This window comes from Lutzomyia longipalpis, chromosome 1 (genome assembly GCF_024334085.1).
Source record: "Lutzomyia longipalpis isolate SR_M1_2022 chromosome 1, ASM2433408v1".
NCBI classification, from domain to species: domain Eukaryota; kingdom Metazoa; phylum Arthropoda; class Insecta; order Diptera; family Psychodidae; genus Lutzomyia; species Lutzomyia longipalpis.
The window spans coordinates 18,092,173-18,107,245 of record NC_074707.1 but is presented as its reverse complement, the minus strand read 5'-3'; the positions used below and the strand labels follow the sequence as shown (position 1 = coordinate 18,107,245).

Sequence of the window (15,073 nt, the reverse complement as noted above, 5' to 3'; positions counted from 1 at the left end):
CTATGGCACGAGGCGACGAGGAAGGCCCAGCCTCAGATGGATCGACGGCGTGGACCAGGACGCCAAGTCAATAGGGGTGCCGAACTGGCGGACAGTGGCGCGGGATAGGGACAGATGGAGGAGGATCCTCGATCAGGCCAAGGCTGGAGACCAGCTGTAGTGCCGGTTAAGTAAGTAAGTAAGTAAGAACCGCCAATGAATTTAAATTTTTAGTTTTTTCTGAATCGCACATAAGTTGAAAATGAAAATCAAGGTGATTATTTCATCCTACCTTACAGGTCTTTGGGTCATTAAAAAAAATTAAGATCCTCCAAATCAACATTTACTCATACACTTACTAAACAATCTATGGAGTCGATTCTGATAAAATCTTTTCTTTTGTAATAACTTAAAAGTAAATTGTTGTAAGATTTTGACACTTGATGTTTTTAAATCGTTCCGTTGTCGTTCTATAGAAGAAAACAAAAGAATTTGTTGTTCCAGATAACAGTCAAAAAGATCTTTTGCACTGGAGGACAGGGAGGACAAAACTGGTACTTGCTGCCAATTCGACTTTTTTTTAAACCACCATAGATTAAAATCTATCCAACTTATTTTGATAAATTCATACATCTATGCGTGTAAGAGGATTCAAATACTAGAAGTTCGTCAAAAGAAAATCTGGAAAAATATTTTTTTTATAATATAAAATTAAGCTCAAAGTTTGAGGTTAAAAATTCATGTCCTCCAAGTGTTAGAGAGCCATGGAAAAGTAATTTTCCTTCAAAAATCCGATTCAAGAAAGAAATAAGATGTTAATAAAATGTTATAAGATTTTTCACAGAATACCAAAAAACCTTATACTGACGAATTATAAGATAAGAAAAGATAAAATATTTATATCAGAATCTACATCAATACTTTAAAATTGTTCTATTGTAGTTCTATAAACGAAAAACAAAAAATTAGTTATTCCAGAAAAGAGTCATAAAAACTTTAAAAAGCTCTGGAAAAGTAATTTTCTTTTTTTTTTTCTTTCTGAAACCCAAAGAAATAAAATTTCAAAATCTTATAAGATATTTTCCAGAATACTACAAATCTTATAATTGACGCATTGTAAGAAAAGATTTATATTAAAATCTATCTGTATATTAAACTAATTTTAAGAATTAAAATTAAAGAAAATCATGAAAAATTACAAAAGTTCGTTAATTTTTCTGCTTTGAATTTTTGATATACAAAATTGACGTTTGACAAATAGTTCGAAAAAATTGACAATCTCATGTTGCTTTTGTGTTTCATTTTAGGTGAAACAGCGGTGAAGCTGTTTCACGTAACAGCTGGAGATTTCTTATTGGATGTTGGAAATTTCTGGTCGGTGAGGAACCACGTCAGTCAAATTTCAACCAAATTGTTGGGTCTTTCGTGATTTTCTCGTTACACATTCAACAGACAAGGACCACAGTGAACCACAAAACTTTTCTACACGCCCGTAGTTTAGATTGTAAGTAAATGTGAAGAGGAAAATTGCGAGAATTATCAAGGAGTTTTGAGTAAAGAGGAGTGAATGTTTGTGGTATAACCTCACAATTGGGGGAATTTAGTAATTTCGTGTTTTTCCGGTGTTTTCCAGAAGAAAATGCAGCGATTGCATTGGAACTTGTGTGCAATTGCCGGCGTGCTGTTGGGCATCTTCTGCACCAGCGGAGTGAATGGAGCTGCCGTGATGTCCGTGGATTTTGGCAGTGAATACATGAAGGTGAGTTGTCCAGGTGTTAAGGCGGATTGTGGAGCATGTTCTCACGTGGTTTGGATACTTCCTCTACACAGGTGGCTGTGATTTCACCGGGAGTGCCAATGGAGATTGCCCTGAACACGGAATCCAAGAGGAAAACAGCTTCAATGCTGGCCTTCCGCGATGGTGCACGAATTTTCGGGGAAGATGCTCAAAATATTGGGGTGCGGTTCCCACAGAACAGCTATGGGTACTTTTTGGATTTACTTGGGAAGAGTATTGACAACCCTGTGGTGGAGTTGTACAAGAAACGCTTCCCATACTACAAAATCGAGGCAGATCCACAGCGGAATACAGTTCTCTTCCGCATTGGGGAAGAGGTTTACAGCGTAGAGGAATTGGTGGCTCAATTGCTGCACAAGGCTAAGGAGTATGCTGAGAATACGGCACAGCAGAAGATTACGGAATGTGTGATTGTTACTCCAGGTTACTTTGGACAAGCCGAGCGATCAGCTCTTATTTCTGCTGCCAGCTTAGCTAACTTGAAGGTACTTCAGCTCATAAATGACTACACAGCTGTTGGCCTCAACTACGGAGTATTCCGGAAGAAGGAAATCAATGAAACTGCTCAGTATTATATTTTCTACGATATGGGCGCCTATAAGACATCTGCTGCTGTTGTTAGCTTCCAACTGGTTAAAGATAAGGCAACACGTGAAACAAATCCCGTCATTTCTGTCCTCGGTGTTGGGTACGATCGTACTCTTGGTGGTTTGGAGATGCAACTTCGCTTACGAGATTATCTCGCCAAGGAATTCAACAATATGAAGAAGACCCCCACGGATGTCTTTACAAGCCCTCGAGCCTTGGCCAAACTTTTCAAGGAAGCCGGTCGTGTGAAGAATGTCTTGAGTGCCAATGCTGATCACTATGCACAAATTGAGAATCTCCTGGATGACAAAGACTTCCGTGTTCAGGTGACACGTGAAAAGTTCGAAGAACTCTGCGCTGATCTCTTTGAGCGCGTACCTAATGTAATTAATCGTGCTCTGGCAACCTCCGGACTATCCATGGATGTTGTGACGCAGGTGATTCTCTTTGGTGGTGCAACACGTGTCCCGAAGGTACAGGAGATCCTCAAGAAGACCATTAAGCAGGATTTGGGTAAAAATCTCAATTCAGACGAAGCTGCCGCCATGGGAGCCGTGTACAGAGCAGCAGATCTCGCAACGGGATTCCGGGTACAGAAATTCTTGACAAAGGATGCCGTTCTGCTTCCAATTCAGGTGGTGTTCGAGCGTGAAGGTGAAAGTGGGAGTATGCGACAGGTGAGGCGTACCCTCTTCGGACCAATGAACCCGTACCCGCAGAAGAAGGTAATCACCTTCAATAAGCACACATCGGATTTCACTTTTGACGTCAACTACGCAGAGCTGGATCATCTAGCAAAGAACGAAATCCCCTTCTTGGGTTCTCTTAACCTCTCCCGTGTGGCACTGAGTCAGGTTGGAGAAACCCTCAAGGAGCACCTAACTGAGAATGTTGAATCAAAGGGAATTAAAGCACATTTCGCCATGGATGATTCTGGGCTCTTCTCATTGACTGGAGTTGAGCTGGTCTACGAGAAATCCGTCACAGAGCTTGCGGAAGAAGATGAAGAGAGTCCTCTGTCGAAACTCGGTAGCACAATTAGTAAACTCTTCTCAAGCGACAAGACCGAGAAGGCAGCAGAAGAGAAGGAGCAACAGGATGATGGCCAAGAGGAAACAACAACTGAACCCCCAACGGAAGAACAAACAGCAACAAATACAACGAAGGAAGCTCATGCAGGCAATGAGACAACAATGGATAAGACAGCAGACTTCAAGGAGGAAGAAGCTCAGGGACAGAATAAGACTGAGAAACCCAAAATTGTTACGGTGAAACAACCAATCCCCCTGGAAGTGACACACCTCTTTACGAAACCCCTGTCGGATGAACTGTACGAGGAGTCAAAGAAGAAAATTAACGAACTGGATAAGATTGAGCGTGAACGAACACGCCGTGAGACAGCACTCAATGCCCTTGAGAGTTTTGTCATTGAAGCCAATCAACGGATGGAACAGGAAGAGTACGCCAGTTGTGCCGTTCCCGAGGAGATTGAGCAAATTCAGAAGTCCTGCGCTGAAACATCCGATTGGTTGTATGAAGATGGAAGTGATGCTGATGCCAAGACGTATGAAGATAAGTTGAAGGAGCTGAAGAAGTTAACAAATGACGTCTATGGGCGACATTGGGAACATACAGAACGTCCGGAGGCACTCAAAGCCCTTGCAGGAATGCTTGAAGGTTCACAGAAATTCCTCAAAACAGCCAAGAACCTCACAAAGGACTTCAATGTGGAGAAGGATGTTTTTACAGCGGTGGAAATTGAGACACTCGAGAAGGCAATTACAGAGACTGAGGAATGGCGCAACGTTGAGGTGAAGGAACAGGAGAAATTGAAGAAAAGCGAACCCGTACGGCTTACCGTGAAGCTTATTATGGAGAAAATGTCCTTGCTTGATAGGGAGGTCAAATACCTCGTTAATAAGCTGAAAATCTGGAAGCCTAAGCTCAAGGAGAAGAAGGCAAAGAGCAATGAAACGGATAAGGAGGAGGCAGCTGCGGAGAAGGAAGATGAGGCTAAGGAAGAGCAGGAGGAAGTAGTCAAGGACCAAGAAGAAGATGGACCGCAAGTTGAGGAACCCCAACTGCCCACAGAAGACACCGAAAAGTCTGAAGGTTCCCACAGTGAACTGTAGAAGGTGTTTGTCCTGAAATCAGGAGATTAGACTTCTGGCACAAGGATTTCTTTTTAAGTAATTTGTGATCAAGGCTCGTTTCATCAACCCGGATCCGCCGTCAGCATTGAATTTGTTTTTTTGTATAAATTAGGACACTAAAGATCGATTTTTTGTAGACACACCCCCAGCTGATAATTCCATTCCGAGTGTACCTATCAATTTTTTTTCACGTTGAGAGTTCTTTTTTTAGTTAGTTAGAACGTCGAGCTCAACTCTAGACGTGACGAGGGAGGTTTATTTATTGCAAAAGTGAATAAATTAAATTGTAAACGGAGGAAATTGCAGATGTTTCATTTAAATGATTTACTAGACGATTTAAATTGGATTCAGAAGCTTCCAGATTTTTTCCGGCCTCTAATCTTTCTGATAGGAATACTTGAAAGATTAATGACCCAGTCCAATAAAATTAAAGAGCGCTGATAAAAAAGTCTTGATTGATCTTTCTTTTAAGGGGGGTCTCTAGGGAAAATTGTTAGAGTTTACACATATTTAATGTTGTAATTTTTGGGGGTTTTTCTTAAACTTGGTTTTCCGATGTTGATTACATTTGTAGCCTAATTATTAAAGTGTAAGAAAATCACTTTCCGCCATCTTAGGTGCGACGCCATCTTGTGATTTTCCGACTTTTCCACAGAACTGTCCTAAAACACAAAGATTGGTTTTTCTCAGGATCTACTGGATGGATTTTGATGGGGTAAAAAGCAAATGAAAGGGGAAATACCAATGCAGATTTTGATGTAGCGGAATTTTGAATTTCCGTTCTGGGGCTGAGAAAAGTGAAAAAACGTCAAAAATATCTAAAAAAAAGTCACATTTTTCCACTTTTCTCAGCCCCAGAATGGAAATTCAAAATTCCGCTACATCAAAATCTGCATTGGTATTTCCTCTTTCATTTGCTTTTTACCCCATCAAAATCCATCCAGTAGATCCTGAGAAAAACCTACCTTTGTGTTTTGAGCAAAATCTCAAGATGGCGTCGCACATAAGATGGCGGAAAGTGATTTTCTTATTCTTCAATAATAAGTCTTCAAATGTGACCAACATTTGAAAATCAAGTTTAAGAAAAACCTTAAGAAAAATAAAAACATTGAATTTCATCAGCTCTCAAAAGAGACCCCCCTTAAGAGAAAGATTTAACCCTAAAATTAATTGAAACAACGAACAACTTTTGAATGAAAACGCACTCATTTATAAAGGCTCTGTCTCTACATTTCTGTACAAATATTGTTTGGAATAATGGAAAAAGGAAGGAGCAGAATAAAAGGAGGATGTAAAACAGCAGCAACAGTATAGCTCCCTACTGTGGGGTTAAGTAGTAGTTTGCTTGTGGTGCCGCATGGGCCTCTTTGATAGCGTAGTAAATATTTTTTCGCGTATCCGTGACCACCTCACGTACCATTGACGTGAAGAAGGCAGCATGTTTAGGCTTTTCAGCATACCTCTCGTACTGATCAAGCGAATCCTGCAGTTTAAGCGTCAAATCGTAATTTTTGCGCACAACCTCGAGGATTTGATCCTCACTCGGTGTTGAGATATTCTGCAAATCAAGCCATTCCTTGATCTTAATCTGGAAATGCTTGATTATCGCAAGAATATTCACGAGAGACTGAAGCAACTTCAGCACATCATCTTTGTACTCGCAATCAGGTATTGTGGTGTACCTCAAAACTACGAGAAACTCGTTTTACAAAAAAGTTTTAGACTTAAAAAAAATGTTTTTTCCTGAACTTACCCATTGCGTGAATTTCACTGAAGACTTTCTCCTCTCTATTCAGCTCGTAGTACAGCTCATCGTAGCTATTTGTCGTGGCAAGAAAGGTATCGCCGTATGTGATGAAGAGATTGAAAATGTTCACAATTTGAATGGCGAGATGGAAGATATTGCACTTCTTCACGAGATTTTGTTCCTGTCCCACGAGGAATTTCAGCAAACCAATTAGTGCTGCCCAAAGTTCCTTCCACGGATACACCAATCTCACGCGGCAGCGCTTCTGGTAGCACAGGACCCGATGGATAATCCCAACGCAGAGGAGATACAGCTCCATTGGGAATTTCTTCATCAAATGCGACACAATGAACTCAACCAAGAGATCTGAGGAAAAAACAAGAAATCTTGTAGAAATGTTTGACATTTCTTTTCAAAAGTTTGACATTTCTTTCCTAACAGTTGACGTTTCCCTTCTAACATTGACATATCTTCTTTAACGATTGTTTTTAATGATTAATATTATTTTTTTCTAATGTTTGATGTTTCTTTTTTTACGTTAAACATTTAAATTATAACCTTTGACGTTTGACAGTCTTTTCTATAAACTTTAGCATTACTTTTCTGACCATTGGACATTTAGCGATTGACATTTATTTTTCTTACGTTAAATGTTAATTTTATAACGATTTAAGTCATTTTAAAGTTGGACGTTTCCTTTTCAAGAGAGTTTAATGTTTTTATAAACGTTTGACGCTTCTATTTTGACATTAAACGTTCATTTTATAATATTGGACATTTCTTTTCAAAAGTTTGACGTTTATTTTGATAAGTTTGACGTTTCTTTCCTAACAGTTAACGTGTTCCTTCAAACATTGACATCTTTTTTAATGATTGATATTATTTTCTTAAGTTTGACGTTTCTTTTCTACGATAAATATTTAATTTCTTTTGGAGTTTATTTAGTACAGTTTTGTTTTTAAGTTTTAGCATTTCTTTTCTGACGTTTGTATATTAATTTTTTAGCTCTTGACATATACTTCTTCACGTTAAACAATAATTTTATAACGGTTGATGTCTTTTTAACGTTCGACGTTTCTTTTCAAGAGAGTTTGATGTTTTAATTTCCGTTTGACACTTCCATTTTAACATTTAACGTTCATTTTATTATATTGCACGTTTCTTTTTAAATGTTTAATGTTTCTTTTCAAACGTTTGACTTTTTTTTTACATTTGACGTGCGCTGTCTAACAGTTGACGTATTTTTTCAAACGTGTGACGTTTTTAACATTTGACCACCAGTTTCTAAAAATCGATGTTTTTTATAAAGTTTTGTTATTTAATTTATTCGTTTTTTTCTGAGTCCTATTGTTTGACATTTATTTTTAACGTTGAACGTTCTAACTATTATTGTCAAACATGACAGATTATGAATTTGACATTTTTTTTTTAAATGATATTTCTTACAAGGTAAAAAAGGAGTTTCCTCCGTCCGATATTTCTTACGTTTGACAGTTCTTATCTAATGCTAGACGTTAGAAAACAATTTTTAAATTTTTTTGTATAATTTTTAGCTTGGAAATAATTATCATTTGACCTCTAAAAACAACCTAAACTGCACTTAAAACTTTATAAATATCTAGACACTCAATCCCCCTTCCAAATAACACCCCAACTTAAGGGACTCACCTAAAAGTGTAGCAGCGAGTGGCTGCGACTTGGAAATCCTCTCTCCGGGTAGTTTTCTGTGCCGCATCTGAGCACGATGAATGAGAACTTTGAACGTGAGATTGACATCGTGCATCATGGAATTGGCATACTGATCCTCAGAAATGCACGTGAGGATGAGGAAGCAGAGCTTCAAGTTGATCGTTGATGACTCATTCTTGTGGTCCTGCATCACAATTGAGCAGTACTGAAAGACAGCCACGAGGAGATTTGTGGGTAATTGGGTAACATCAATGATGGGTGCTGTGGCGAGATCAGGAACGGGTTGACTAGCGTTCAGGGTGTTGCTGGGTGACGGGGGGGCCGATGATTCCGCCTGACTGTGCGCTAGGGTAGGAATGAAGTTCCTGTTGAGGTGAACGGCCTCATAGAGGGCCAGAAGAAGGGCATTGTTTGCACGGATTTGTTGCACCTTATCACAGCCTTCGTCCGACACAAACATATTGCCCACAATGTTGGACAGCGAGGAAAACCATGACGATGACTGGGCTTCAGCGAGATTCTGCGTGTACTGGCGACAGAATTCAATGAGGGATGATGAAATTACCTGCCCATAGCCATTGAGGGCTAATTCATCGGCTAGGATGGAAAGTTGCACAATGTACGGATTGGGGGCTTCGTACTTCCGGTAATTCACGAGGAGTGTCAGCAGAATGACAATATCATGCCCATGGAGAGCCCTCAGAGGGGGATCACTGAGAATTCGTACGAATGACTCAAAGATGCTGTTGATCATGATGTACTCCAGCAGTACATTCTGGCTCACATTGTCCGTTCCCGTAACCAAGACCAGGAGAAGCTTCAAGCACATATCCCTCGGACAGTCCTCGGTGTCACTCACGAGGAATTCATTGCAGTGATGGACGAGCTTCTTCATTTTCTCCTCAGCCTCCGAAAAGCCCACCATTGTGTTGATTATGTCAAATCCTGATTCAGTCCCTGAGGAGGATTTCTTGAAAATCGCATAAATCAGTGCACAGAGTGTCTGAAGGGAGTTGTAAACTCTCTTTGGATGATCTGCAAAACAGAATCAATAAAAGAGAAACCTTAAAAAACGTTCCCATTTGGAAAAGGCTAAATGTAATGAATTTACCTGAACTTAGAATTTCTATGCATCGCGTGAAGAGTTCATTGATATTCCCCCTGATTGCCATTAGTTGCTCATTTGTCTGCTTCAGGAGCTCAGCCTCGAGACTCTCAACATTTGGCTGCAGCAGGAAGAATTCATTCCAGAATTCTGGATTGCTGTTGCTATTCGTTGGATCTTCCCCACGAAAAATCAACTCATAGATGTACACCACCTTCTCCTTGGGACGCTTCGAACCGGACCCACTTCTCTTTCTGGATGTCATCCTGACCACAAGCTAATTGCCAAAGGAATTCTCTCAGGAATTTTTTGTGAAGAGCAAAAAAAAAAGTTTGGAGGTTAGGTTTTCACCTTCAGGGAATAATTGAATAAATCACGGGCAGTCTCTTTGGAGTGGAATAAGAAGAAATCACTAGAAATACTCAAAAGAGCTTCACGAATTTAATTATATGCGCATTTTTATTATTAGACCGTCCAGAAATGTAAAAAGGAAATTTTTTGATATATTTTGTTGTTTTGATGATGTTGCTAAAGAACTTGTCGAAATTCAAATTAGACCACTTTCACCCGATCGTCGAGATTTTGTAACGGACAGAAAGTTATTCCAAAAAAATTAATCATAACAGAATAAAAAAAAATTATGTAAAGTCAGTATAATGTAATAAATTTATTAATTTCCTTCTTTTTCGTTAAAAAAAATCACTTGATTTATAATTTCAGGATTTCCAAGTTTTCTTAGAAGCTGGAGAGTTCCTCAAAGTTACAGAGAGATGAATCACGAGCATGATGATCAACTTCAGTAATATGGACAGTCATCCCATCTTTTCCTGAACACTTAATCCCCGTAAATGTATTCCACTGTCCTTTGTAGGAGTAGTCACAGAAGAATTTTCCATTCACAGCAATCCTAAATCCCACATGCCCAAAACCAAAAGCAATCTTGAAGGTACGATGAATTTGGAATGGGAATCCTCCATGTCTCTCCTCTTCGTCATAATTGAACCTGATGCAGAGAGATAAAGATTAATTTTCATTGACAAGAAGAAAAAACTTTCAAATCATCTCCTTACTCAGCATTATTATTAACCGTGTGATTCCTGACCACAACTCCTGCTGGGAATCTCACATTGAAGTGAAGAGCCTGCTTCTCCGTATGCCCAACGAGGAATCTAATTGTAAATTGTCCTTGTGGATTACCTTGTGCAATTCCCTTCACTACCACCACATGCCCAATCCTATAGGGAATTGGGAGGTCATTGGAGAAGGTCATTCCTGGGAGGTGAAACTGAAGAGGTGGATAGGGTGACGGGTAAGCTTTGCGGTGATCAACTTGATAAATAAACTCCACATCTTCGTACACTTGAATCACCGAAATTTGACTGAGAGGAGCACGAAACATAAATTCCCCAAAAGCCTGATTATCCAAACCAATGTGGAAGCGATCCGTACCCACGAAGATGTAAATCTTAAACTCCTCTCCTGGCACAAAAGGATTCATCATGCCATTGAATCCTGGCGATCGTTCTTCCTGCTCATAAATAAAGTTCGGCCCAGTCTTGTTATTCCGCACCACAACATGCTCCCCAAATCTTATGGACAGATGAAAAGGGATGATTCCATGGAATTTATCTGCTGCCAAGTTCACATTAATACGATCAGCAGTGCAGAGAGACTTCCCGGATATAACGAAAATCTGCCCGAATTCCACAGGACAAGCCAATTGACCGGAAAATGTTGTAGCCATCTTCTTATGCCTTCAATTCACTCCACTAAAAGCAACTAAATTTGAGACTTTTCTCACAATACTGAAAACCCCCGTCAATTTTCCTATTTTTATATAATCCTCGCTTTATCAAATCTCAAATTGTACGTAGGTATGTCTCATAATTTTTCACCAATCTATATCTTTGTATTAAATTTTGTAGTGTGCGCGCGGAATTGATAAGAAATTGATTAGATTAGAACCTCACGGTGTATAGTCATAATAATTTTGAGATTTTTCACCATAATTTTAGGATATTTTTAATGGCATATTTCCCTCTATAAAAGAGCAATAAACTGTGAATGATAGATTTAGGAATTCCGACTGATTTAGTGACGAATAAACTTTCATTAATCACTGAAAATTTTATAAGGAAAAAATTCTTGATCAGAAAATTTATTCTTTATTCACAAATAAAGTTCCTATGATTGGGGGAATGTTTCATTTTGAGCAGGAAAATTACTACACAAAAAAATCCTTCTTGATTAAAAATAGGAATTTTCCTTCAAAAAGATTTTTTTTCAATGAGGAATGAAGTAAAAGTTATAGTTAGGTACGTAAAGTAAAAGATAGTTAAAGTCTTTCAAAAGATAGGGGAAGGTGGGGTAATTTAGCCACTTTGGCCACATTTTGTAGGTTTATTAGTCTACAATTTCCATTTTTTTTCTTTTTTCGAAGATAAAATAAATGAATTTTAATTTACAATTACAAATTCAAGACAGAACTAATTTTTATTTAGGCCTGTTAAAAAATTATACATATGTATTAAACTTTAAAAAAAAAAGTCAAGCGTTAGAAAATATTCATCAAATGTTGTAAAGGAAACGACAAATAAGAAAAAAAAATCATGTCAAATGTTAGAAAATAAGCATAAAATGTAGAAAAACAAACGTTAGGTAACGTTAAAAATTATTAAACTTTCTTATTTCTTTTTTTTTTAATAACAAAATCTTAAAATGCAAAACATCTTTAAAAATTTTATTTGTAAGAAAATAATATGTAAAAGAGGTAAAAGATTTTTGCAAGAATCGACTTCATTTATGGAAAATCCTTTTAATTGATTTTTGCTTTTAGGATTCTTTTGCACTGAAAACCAATTCAGCTTACGATTTTTGTCGATATCTTATCACTCTGTCTCTCTAATTTGTTTTGGGGAAATTTGAAATTGCTTATCTGATTAAAATATGATAATTCATTAAAAAATTAATATAGGTATACTATACATATGTACGTACATATATACATATTTCACCCAGAGACATACCAAGAGTATCTCATTTTATTTAATTAGCAACGTACGACAAAAAAAAACAATATTTAGCATACCTATCCATTCAAATCTACAAGGTATGATTCTATGAATGAATAGATCTCTGAAACTCAAACAATTTTCTTTTTGTTACATTATTTCGCATAAATTCTAATATTTATTTCAATATCTACTGCAAATGAATGAACAGACAATAAAGCTGTGTTTGTTTAGTAATTTTCAACTTAAAAAAAAACTCTTCGTGATAATAAAAATTAAAATAAATACAAACAAAAACACAATTCGCAATTTCTGTGGAAGCATCATGAAAATGAAAACATTACTGGGAATTCCCAAAAAACCTCATCATTTAATTTTCTCTGTATACTATTGCTCATCCCATGTGCCGGCAAAAAAGACATGATTTTTTTATCACTGGTAAATTGCGCTTAAATGCGGAAAAATGATTTTTTTGTGAATGAGAAATTGAGTCAAAATCCATGTATTTGACTTTGTAAATGAATTTTTAAAGCCAGGTAAATAAATTTCGCTTTCTGCCCGTAAAAAGCGACATGTATACATAAAAAAAACTCCCCGCAGTGTTATTTGCAAAGCAATTACGGTGAGTCAAAAAATCATCCATTTTGGGTGAGAATCTGCGACAAAAAGAGTGTTTATTGTACACATGACTATAAAAATTTTAATATATTTCACCTCTAAAACTATCACTTGTGTATCCACCTTTGTTTGTCTGTGGGTGGCGAGAATTACTCTCAACTTGATTCAATTTGCACGCGACAATGGATAAATTTGTTGGGACTTTTACATTATAAATAAAGACGCAATCCATACACGGGGTTTAGTCTGTTGTAAATCTCTGGTGAGGATTGACAATGAAGTTTCAGTGGATTTTTGCTTTAGGTATTGTCTCTTGTGATTTTTTTTAGATAGTTGATTGCAGTGATCTCTTATCATCCCATATATAATTTTATACGACGAATGATTTGCAATATGTTCTGTGCACGTGAGCTTTTTCTCTAATGATACTCCCTCCTATTGTTCTGTTGCAGTGGCTGTGTTTGTGGCTGTTGCTTGGGGTGCTCCAGCACAGAAGACCAACTTCAATGAGTGCCTAAAAGCCTGTGGCTACAACTACTCCCCCATCTGTGCTGGTCCCAAAGAGGGTGCCGAGAAGCCCCAAACATTCGGCAACATCTGTGCCCTTGAAACCTACAACTGTGAGCACAAGACCGAGTGGGAGGTGAAATCTCAAGGCGAATGTCCAGGTGGCAGCGCAATTCGGTTGCAGTATTGAGTTTCCCCATAGCAGTTCCGAGCAGCAAGAAAAAAAATTCCCACACATTCAATTTTTTTTCCATTCAACGCTGGATATTACGATAAGACAAAACTGACTCACATTCCCTGATCCCATTGATAAGATATTATGCGCCCACCCCCGCTCAACAACATTATGGATTTTTCGCAGCAGTAGTCAGTGTTTTTGGAATGTTTGCAAGACACTGACCGCAAAGGCAGGAAAAAATAATACCTAATTAAGACAATTCGGTGAATGGTTTACTACGGAAAAAAATAAGTTTGCCGAAATATCAATAACCAGCGCCTATCACTATATCATGTGTTGTACATCTCGTTTTGATTTTTGCGTGATTTAATAAAGTATAACGTTCAACAAACACCTCGTGTCTCTTCTATTGTTTACCCATTGCCCGGAATTTGCGAATATAGCGGCCCTGCCAAAAGCAATTGATCTTCCTGATGGTGTTACAATTTTTTTGATGGACGCGAATCGCAACAAACCGAAGACAACTTGTGCGCAGTTGTGATTTAAAAATGATCCAAATACAAATGAGGTCATGTTTGATTTTTAACTTGAGGAGTTCTTGATTAAAATTCAAAGCTTTTTCGCACTGTTGTTGTATGCTTTTTTATGAACAAGCATAACTTTTAACTCTCAAGTATCATTGAGACCGTGTAGACAATACAGACAATATAATAAAATTTATATAATGATGAAATGAATAAAGTCATAAATCTGTTCTAATTTTTTTTAAAAAGAAAAGCTTGAGATTATGAACAAATGAACGTATAATTCGTCCAAAACCGCCATGCTTGTTCATCGTTTCTCTTCACTTCTTTGACAAAAATCTTTTTTGAAGGTTCCTCTTCGTAGTCTTGTTCACTCTCTCATTTTTTTTTTAGTCTTTTTAGCTCGAATCTTTTTTATGTTCAATTTCTTTCTGATCATAATCCAGATACAAATCCAGGGTATCTTCCTGATGAATAATTATTTCACCATTTTGGAATTGAGAGATTATATGCTCTGCCATCCAAATCTCATATTCCTTGAACGTGTACAACATTGCTAAGTTCTATGCGTTGATTTTTTCTGTTTGACACAAGTTGGCCAACATATTAAGCATTAATTGGTTAATTATATTAATAGAACACTGAACTGCAGTGAAAATTTAAGCACAAAAAAATTCTAATACTTTTAACTGTCTCCAAAAGGTAAAAAAAAAAGTACTATGATTTTCCGCGAAGAAATCATTAATTGAATTCAATTCTTTGACGATTTCTTCGTGGAAAATCTATGAAAATCTGTCTGTTATAATTATCGCGAGAAAGCCTACATTCGTGACCCAGTTCAGACCTCTTACGGCCTTTTTTCAATCCGCTATTACTTAAAATCGATAAAAATTTTAGGTGTAGAAAGTTATAGGAGTAAAAAGAGCATTAAATGGGCTTTAAAATTGTACGAAAAAGAATATTGTTTTTTATTTTATACCATTTTATTCTCACTCTGCGCGGACCTTTGGAGGTCTGAATTGAGGCACGTTCCCCTAAATATTTAATCTGTTTAACTTAAAAATATTTTTTGAGCTTCGTTTTTACCTTTGGCTGATTTTTTATACCTAATTTTTCATATCTTTCTCTTAATTAATTATTTAAGCGAATAAATTGAAAGAATAAAAAATTATTCTA

General features: G+C 37.3%; 4 protein-coding genes across 5 annotated transcripts; 2 read left to right on the top strand and 2 right to left on the bottom strand.

The window, feature by feature from the left end:
• Positions 1-1,298: 1,298 nt before the first annotated feature.
• Positions 1,299-4,818, top strand: LOC129795014 (hypoxia up-regulated protein 1). 2 transcript variants are annotated; one of them, XM_055836031.1, is made up of 3 exons: positions 1,299-1,483; positions 1,613-1,738; positions 1,810-4,818. In XM_055836031.1, the coding sequence occupies exons 2-3, from the start codon at positions 1,619-1,621 to the stop codon at positions 4,495-4,497; spliced, it is 2,808 nt and encodes a 935-aa protein (XP_055692006.1). In that variant the 5' UTR covers positions 1,299-1,483; positions 1,613-1,618; the 3' UTR covers positions 4,498-4,818. The 2 variants fall into 2 exon arrangements, with proteins under 2 accessions (XP_055692006.1, XP_055691998.1); XM_055836023.1 differs by having other exon boundaries at positions 1,327-1,483; positions 1,616-1,738.
• An 887-nt stretch (positions 4,819-5,705) lies between these two features.
• Positions 5,706-9,608, bottom strand: LOC129795065 (armadillo-like helical domain-containing protein 3). Its single transcript, XM_055836097.1, has 4 exons — positions 9,066-9,608; positions 7,934-8,989; positions 6,272-6,631; positions 5,706-6,207 (listed from the first exon to the last, which is right to left on the bottom strand). The coding sequence occupies exons 1-4, from the start codon at positions 9,322-9,324 to the stop codon at positions 5,837-5,839; spliced, it is 2,046 nt and encodes a 681-aa protein (XP_055692072.1). The 5' UTR covers positions 9,325-9,608; the 3' UTR covers positions 5,706-5,836.
• A 94-nt stretch (positions 9,609-9,702) lies between these two features.
• LOC129795161 (uncharacterized) lies at positions 9,703-11,191 on the bottom strand. Its single transcript, XM_055836236.1, has 2 exons — positions 10,130-11,191; positions 9,703-10,062 (listed from the first exon to the last, which is right to left on the bottom strand). Exons 1-2 carry the CDS (start codon positions 10,801-10,803, stop codon positions 9,795-9,797), a joined length of 942 nt encoding a protein of 313 aa, XP_055692211.1. The 5' UTR covers positions 10,804-11,191; the 3' UTR covers positions 9,703-9,794.
• Positions 11,192-12,668: 1,477 nt separating this feature from the next.
• Positions 12,669-13,764, top strand: LOC129795226 (vasotab). The gene is made up of 2 exons (XM_055836316.1): positions 12,669-12,991; positions 13,141-13,764. Exons 1-2 carry the CDS (start codon positions 12,964-12,966, stop codon positions 13,383-13,385), a joined length of 273 nt encoding a protein of 90 aa, XP_055692291.1. The 5' UTR covers positions 12,669-12,963; the 3' UTR covers positions 13,386-13,764.
• Positions 13,765-15,073: the final 1,309 nt, after the last annotated feature.